Source organism: Corvus moneduloides, chromosome 6 (genome assembly GCF_009650955.1).
Source record: "Corvus moneduloides isolate bCorMon1 chromosome 6, bCorMon1.pri, whole genome shotgun sequence".
Classification (NCBI taxonomy): domain Eukaryota; kingdom Metazoa; phylum Chordata; class Aves; order Passeriformes; family Corvidae; genus Corvus; species Corvus moneduloides.
In genome coordinates, this window is record NC_045481.1 from 12465090 (window position 1) to 12473119 (window position 8030).

General features: G+C 43.1%; 1 protein-coding gene across 1 annotated transcript in view; it reads left to right on the forward strand.

The window, feature by feature from the left end:
• The window catches only part of CCDC85C (coiled-coil domain containing 85C), a 110195-nt gene extending 102327 nt beyond the window's left edge, over positions 1–7868 (forward strand). The window contains exons 5-6 of the mRNA XM_032112718.1: positions 2458–2556; positions 4157–7868. Of these exons, the coding sequence (XP_031968609.1) occupies positions 2458–2556; positions 4157–4246 (189 nt within the window). The 3' untranslated portion in view covers positions 4247–7868. The remainder of the gene's footprint in view (positions 1–2457; positions 2557–4156) is intronic.
• Positions 7869–8030: the final 162 nt, after the last annotated feature.

The window sequence follows — 8030 nt, forward strand, 5'->3', positions numbered from 1 at the left end:
AAGTCAGAAGGGAGGTGGATGTGGTGGACTGGGTGGCTTTGTGGTGACACTGCCTTGCTTACAGACATCAGTGCGGTCTCAAAGAACCCTGGAGGTGTTCCCCAGTTTACTTATCAGTAGGGAGAAAGCCAGACAAGCCAGCAAGCCCACTGAGAGCAAGGTGAAAATTGTTTTCAGGAAGTGGCATCCCTATGCAGAAGAGCAGCATTTCCCAGTCTAGCCCCATCCTCCTGCATGTGGAACAGCCCCATGCCCGAGTGGAGCACGCTGCTCTCACTGGCTGGCATTTTACCCAGGGAGATAACAAAGGGCTGCTGTGTCAATGGAGGACCAAGTACTGTCAGTGCAGCTTGATGAAAAGCAGAAAGGAGGGGATGGCATGAGCCACTTTGAGCCTGGGGTACATTTGTCTGTTTTCTTTAGGCTCCTGGGTTGGGAGGTGGCAGAAATCACAGAAGGACATACCCCAGTTTCTTAGACCTACACTGAATGCAGTCCTTGAACTTTAGCTGATCCATAGATAGCTGATGTGAAGGCATGTCCCAGTGGTGTAACTGGAGGAACATTAACCTGGTTCTTCTAAATGGCTGAGGAGGTGTCTGGCAGTATCTGAGAATAGCTGGGCCTGGGTCAGCACTAAGAAAAGGCCTTCCTGTCTTGCTTCAAGAGGTTATTTAACTCTTCAGAGTGTATTTTCTTCCAACATGCCTTTCCTGGATAGGCTGTTGCATTTTATCACTATGAATCCCATTTTCCCATGCCCAAGATGCTAACGCATCTTTACAAAGTGCTTAGCCAGACACGGGTTGAGCCTGGGAAGCAGGATGGTTTCCAGAGTAAATGAGATTCAGAAATTAAATACAAACATAACTTCCATCTGATCATCTTTCTGCTCCAGCTCTGCCTGGTTAACTCTATTAAAAGACATTTCCACTGAAAGAAATATGCTGTGACACCTTTTCACACCTCCTGGACTAAGGAATGTGGGTTTAATTTAAGCACAAGTTGCAGGAAAACAGTTTATTTTAGTCCACTGAGAGTCTTGTGCCTGCAAGATGGATGGCTGTTGAAAGCAGAGGCTGGGGCTGATGTGATCTTTAACTAATCTCCCCCATGGTTGTCCTTGACACTTGCCCTGTGGACACAGCCATTGTTTAGCTGCCAGCCAGGCAGCCCTGGTGTTCCACGCCAGGATGTGATCCTGCAGGCTGCTGGCTTTGCAGCCAGCATCGGAAGCACACAGGCTCCAGACAAGCAAGTTCAATGTATGAGTCCAGCTGGATCAATAATTAATTCCCTCCTCTTTAGCAGAAAATAGAAGCTCTCTTTGTCAGCATGTACATGCTTTTTGTATCCCTCTTGCCCTTCCTGTCTTCTTAGAATGGATGTGGATAATTCCTATTGGTGCAAAGACTGGTCCCAAGTAGGCTGTGGGCCCTAGGAGAATGACCTATTTTTGTTTGTAACACGGTTTGAGTACAGCAGGATTGCTGTGCTGAAGCAGACCTGGGGATAATCTTCTCTGGTATCCCATTTCGTGGAGCAGCCAGTGCTGTATATACCTCAGCAAAGGCTGGAACCCATCCTAGCACTGCATCTGGCTCTATATCTCCCTAGGATGTATGGGAATATTTATTCCTACAACTACGCTTGTACTCCTTCATATGTGTGTGGATGCATCGTGGTGAATGAGACCATGCGCTGTTTGACGGCGTTGGGTGGTTGCAGGAGCTCTGACCCTGCACACTGAGCTGACCACCTGACTCATCAGTGGTGAAGCCCTGGGTGAGGTGTGTGAATCAGCACAGAGGCAAGAGTAAAACCTGGAGGCTCCTGTGCTGTGATATGCCCACCTTGTGTGAGATGCCTGTGTGGAGGAACTGTTGGAATGCATGTGGACGTGACAGAGGGGTATCCTTCAAAGTCAGTGTTTCCAGCTGGAAGTGAAGGCTGCCTTTACCCCAGGCAGTCTCCTTTCTGTGAGCAAGGGACCACCTGGCCACAGCTGGGCACTGCCTCCCTGAAGGAGCTCTGTGGGGGTGGCCAGGGCAGTGGGATGTGGCAGGCTAGGGCTGGCTCCCACTTGAGCTGCTCTAGAGGTTTGGGGTGTGGGCAGCACATTGGTGAGGCACAACATCATGCTTGTTGGGGTGCTGCCTGGAAGGTAGGGCTATCAGCAGCCTTCCTGGAAGAGATGCACTTGTGGGCACAAGCAACTTGCTGCCAATGGTCCCCAGGACTGTGGCAGCAGCCACACCATGCAGGTGGTGGGACAGAGGCAGGACATGGCTGGGGAAACAGGGAGGACAGAGGTACCCAGCTTGATGTCATGCTCGTCTGCTTGTCTTGAGGCTTTGTGAATCCTGCCAGTTTAAATACTTGTTAATGAATTTTTTAGAGACACAAATAATTATTTGAGGATCATAATGGTTTTGTAATATTGGGTTTTTTTTGTAGGTCCTTGAGGTCCATGAAAATTTGGACAGGCAAATGCAAGACAACTATGAAGAAGACTTAAGTGAAAAGGAGAAGGCAATTGTTCGTGAAATGTGCAATGTAAGAACTCCTCCCAGCAACTCTCGGGGTTCCTTTTGTGGTCTTTTTTTAGAAGTATGAGGGAGCAGGGATCTGCTGTGTGTAAGCCTTGTGAGGTGCACAGGCACAAGGGAAGAGTGCTGACCACTGTTCTGGGTAATCTAAGTGCCTTGTTCACTGCACAGAGCAGCCTTTGCTCAGTTGACAATTCCCACTTCACTGCCTTTCAGGCTGTGGAGTAGCTAGTCTAGCTGAACAGACTAGCTGGACTAGCTGGACTGAGCAAGAGGCTCTCCCTGTCTAGGAGAGTCCTGTTAGCAATTGTCTCCACCTGTACCCTTAAGGACCTGGTTTGGGCTAAGCAGCAATTGGTTGCCATCTTTAAAGCTGTACAGCTTGAATGGGTTTGAGCCTAAGCCACATGGTAATGTCAGAGGGAGAATCTTGTCTGGAGTCATTGAACAGCATCATGATCTGTGGGGTGCTATTAACACTGCTGTCATTTTGGGCAACCACACTGTTAACTGAGCTGGCCACATCCTGTACAGCGAGTGCTCGTAGCCAGCCTCTGCTCTGCAGTGTCTGCTGTCATTGCACTACCTCCAGCCTCCAAGCACCTTGGCCATGCTCTGGCTTTGAACAAGCTTTGGGATTTCTGCTGGAACACAGCCCGAGCTGCCTGTCACCTGCAGTTGGAGATGTGCTGTTCAATTGCCCAAAGCAGGGAGGAGGATGCTTGTGAGCCTTCTTTTTTCGAAGCCCACATAAGAGGACAGCCCAGGTGGCATCATTTAGTGCCTTCCAGCAGTTGAGAGAGGCCTAATGCTCTGTTTAAATTCCGAAACCCACCTCAACCCTAAAAACAAGGCGTAAAGAACACAAGTGCACCTTCCTGAGCTGAATCACTGTGAGCATCCTTGGCAAGGGCTGAGGCACTTCACTTTGATTGCTGGATCCCTATAAGCAAAGGCAAGACCAGAGTAAACGAGGGCCTGCTTTTTAGGATATTTTGTCTGCTCAAAGTCCCAGTCCCTTGTAGCTATGCTGGGGGAAAGGTAAAATACTGTAACTTTACCCTCCCAAACTGACTCATCTCTATTTGTCTATCATCAGCTGTTTTCTCTTTAAATATTCATTTCATGTAGATTCAAGGCAGCTATAAAGTTTTTTTCAGTTTATTTTTTATTTAAATAGTGGCCCTAGAGTGATAAAATGTATGTTTTTAGAAAGTAATGTATATATAATTTTAATCATTATCTTTTTCATTATCTTTTCTGTTCATGGTAGCATCTTTCCTGTAAGCATGGCAGGCTTGACCTACCATTGAACTTAAGTTCTGAATCTAGTGTATTTGTTTTATACTATTACCCCAGGCAAAACCGGTTCTAATTTCAAGAGAGACTAATTAGAAAAATGCATCAATGGTTTTTTTCCCTTGGAAACTGGTGCACAGATGCCATCCAGTGTCCCTGCTGAGAACTGCAGCCCAGCTCTAGGAAAGGGCTGGTTTTGTCTTTCAGACTGCAATTAAAAAAATATTACCATTCCTCAGTGGCTTTGTTGTTTGGATTTTTTTAAATTCCTGTCTTTCTCTCCCCAAACCCTTTATTTTTTCTTACAGGTTGTCTGGCGAAAGCTGGGTGATGCTGCGAGCTCCAAACCCTCCATCAGGCAACATCTGTCAGGAAACCAGTTCAAGGGGCCCTTGTAGGAACACTGTCCTGGTGACTGGAAGTGATGGATTCTGTGAACACTAAAGAGGCAGAACTCAGTGTTTCTGGCTGCCTGTTCTTTGGGAGTTGGGGTTGAGTTTTTTCAGGGTTTCCTTTTTTCTTTTTTTTTTCAGCTTTTTTTTTTTTTTTGGTAACAATAGTGTAAATATGGCAGCTAAAGGCCTGATTTCCAGGCTGTGGTGCTCTGGAACTACTGTTCACTGGGTAACCATCCAATAATGCCAGACTTGCATAATTTGTATTGTAGTTCAAACCTGCTTTGTTGTAATGGTCTGTTTGTAGAATTAACTAACTCAAGAGAATTTCTAAGAGGAACAAGAAGAACCCTTAACCTGCGGAGAAGTCACCATTTGTATTGCTCCTGTCCACCCGCTTGTCAGTGATTCATAGCTGGGTTAGTGGCTCCAGGCAGCCAAGGAAAACACAATTCCAATTCATTGGCTTACTGCCTGCCAAATTCATGAGCTGCTAACTCTCTTTTTGGAGGTCCTTATTTTGAAGAATGACATGAAACTGTTTTCACAAGGCTCTGTGTAAAATACTGAGTGGCAAGCTAAAAACACTTTACTGCCCTACATTGTATGGTGGTACTCACCACACAAGTGTACATAAAGGTTCAAGACTCTGTATCAGGTGTTAATGAACAATTTTTCATGATCAAATGACACAAGATTTCTGCAGTCATGGTGTGAATGAAGTCACTTAGCCACACACCAGTATTCCCTACAAATGCGGCAACACTTTTCCTGTAAAGCTTTCACTATGAAATAATTCAGCAGAAACTGCTATCCTGACAATGCTTATGGCTTTCACAGGATCTTCAAGAGCAGCTCATCGTTCACATAAGGAAGATTTGGGTGGGTTTTTAAAATGTTCTTGCTGGATCCCTCACCTATACTGGTTCCTGTGTAAGGTAACCAAACAACAACCTTGCAGAGCTGAATAAAATACTCCATGAACACGGGCTGTCGGGTGAGACTACTTCCTGCCATTCAAGCTTTATTTTTGTCAATGAACCAAAACGAGTGGGTTTTTCCTTCTTCAAATGGTTGTATATAAAACAATGGGACTTATATTTTGCTATTGTGGAGTAGCTGCCTGTGTAGTTGTAAGAATTTGACTCCCTCCTTTTCCAAGTTGTCACAGCAGCTGTCCCTGTATTTCATTAGATGTTCTTTCCCAATAGTCCAAGGAAGCGGGGCTTCGTTATTAGAACTCATTGGTGTAAAATAATTTTAAAGACAGGCATGTGAAAAGATCAAAGCCTCCTCTTCAAAAGTTGCATCGATTTTAGTGATTAATTGGAGGATGTAATGACCTCAAACACCATTACTTTCTTTTTGTTCTCTGCAAGAATCAGTCACAGATACAGACAACTGTATTAGCTCGACAGGTTCTTCCTCTAAGTTTGTTCTACCAGTTGAGTTCTTGACTTGTGGTATTGTATTAACACAGAGCACTGATACAATACCAAGGAGCCCATGTGGCAACTTATGAAAGGTAATTGGTCCCGTGGTGTACAATAAACTATAGCTGCCTGGCTGAAGAATTTGCTGTGTCAGAGCCGAAACCTGTAACCAGTAAAAAAATAGAGAAGGAATACAACCAAAATACACCGTAACCACTAGGAGTAAGTAAGTATTCATTCAGTATTCATTGCAGAAATGTAAATTTAACAGTTGAGTTGGTTATTTAAAAATAACCAACCAAGAACCACCCCCAAAACACAAGTGCATACTCTCACTCACACACCCACCAATAGATTGTTTCTTACTACTGCTCAGTCAGTGAACACTGGGCTAGATAGCTCTCAGTCTAATAGTATTTCCATTCCATGGAGTCTGGAAAAATCCATTCTAGAGTCTGACTGTCTCCTTTAAGATACAGCATCTCTAGAGGACTCTGGATTTCCTCCTCTTTGCTCTTTAACCTCCAGTTTCTAGTCACCATTGGTGATTACTTGTCTTCCTTCTGTACAATTTATACCTTGAGATTCTGTACCAGAAAAGGTGATGTAAAGCAGAGCATCATTATTCCTTAACATTTAATGTCAAACAGAGGGTTACTTTAATCTATCTGCTTAGCCCGTTTTAACTTTGGTGGCATCTGATTGCTGGATTAGGCAGAGTTCAAGTATATTTGGAACAAAGTTGATTTATGCCAGTGAATTTTAACTAAAGCAACACAAATGTTCCCAGCACTTGGAGAGAGTTAACCGTGTTCATGACATGCTTACTATTTAAGGGGTATATGAGGCTATTAGCAGGTCTTCTAGATAAGATAAGATAACTTAGATATCAAGATAAGAGCTATACTAATCAGATTACTAGTCTCACCACTATGTGATTCCCATTCGAATATTCCCTGCTATCAAATCTCTCTCAAAATCTATTCAATGACTTCAAGCAAAGCTTGTTTTGTTCCACCTGCACATCTCACCTACAAGGGAAGCAACTGCAGTTGAAATTAGCCCTGCAAACCCTGAAGAGCCAGTTTACAGGGTAGGCAGCAGTTCAGCTGAACAACCTTCATATTCATAGGGTACTGCCCTTTTTAAAATTTTATTTGGCAGCATCATTTTCAATGTAAGACATGCATCACTGATTTTGCAGAAGAACATGACAGTGCTGTACCTTGGGGTGTTACTGTTCAGGGGTTTTTAGGCTTGCTACTCTTCATACTTAGCTCCATTTGAGCTATAAAATGTCTTCCTGGGGTAAAATGATGCTCAGTGACTTTACAGGATGACTTGGGTGCTGAATTTTCAGCTGTCTAAAAAGATGTTTTATACACATATTTAAATTCACTTACCTATGCGCTCAGTATTCAGTGAAAACTACCTGAGGAGCTTTGTACATTAAGTTGGAGGGGAGCATCCCTTGAAATAGTGGCCATTAAGTTAATATATTTGGGGCAATAGCCCAAGATAATTTCCTCAAGATTGAAGCCCTGGGTTCTGCAATCCTCTGGCAAAGAAAGCATCTACTGTTTACAAATGGACTTTGCTTGCTTAAGGAAAGTAAAATCACATCCTTGGCTTTTGTTGGAGTGACTGGAGTAAGCAGCATTTCCCTAACAGTTCCTGAAATGCTGCAGTGTAAGCAGCTTCAGTTGGCTCTTTGCACCTTGATAAGACTGCTGAGCACAACCTTGTTTGAGAATGGCACATTTTTATCCAAATATTAGATATTAAATGAAATCAGTGTTAAAGTGACCTTTTATCTTTCTAGAAACTGGGGGGGAAGAGTACTACTGATCTTTTTCAAAGTGCATGACTGTAAAGTGATAAAATTGTATATTTTTCATAATGTGGGGAAAGTCTATTTGTGCTGCTTTAGAAATCAGTTTAAAGTTTGATTTCTGTTAAACCTGTGATCTTACAGCCCTGCTATATTTTCTGTATATGATTTACAAAGAACTGGAAAAGTTAGCACCTGCTGTTGTGTATATAGCAAAATTCTTTAGACCTTAGCACGCGTTTTTACCTATTATTGAACCACTCTGGCTTTTTTGGGGAAGGAAAGTAATAGTACAGTTTTTTTTGATAATGTGTGTAAAACATTCATTTGAAATATTTTAGTAAAAATGAAGTAAGAGATTGATTGTGATAGTGTATACTTCTAGCTGATAAAATAAAATACATTCTTTTTAAATAAACTGATGAATAAGATTTGGGAGACCACTGCTGAACTATCTTGGAGTAAGTATCTTGGAGTAACTATAGTGTTATGAACTCTGAACTAATATGAAAAACCTGGAAAT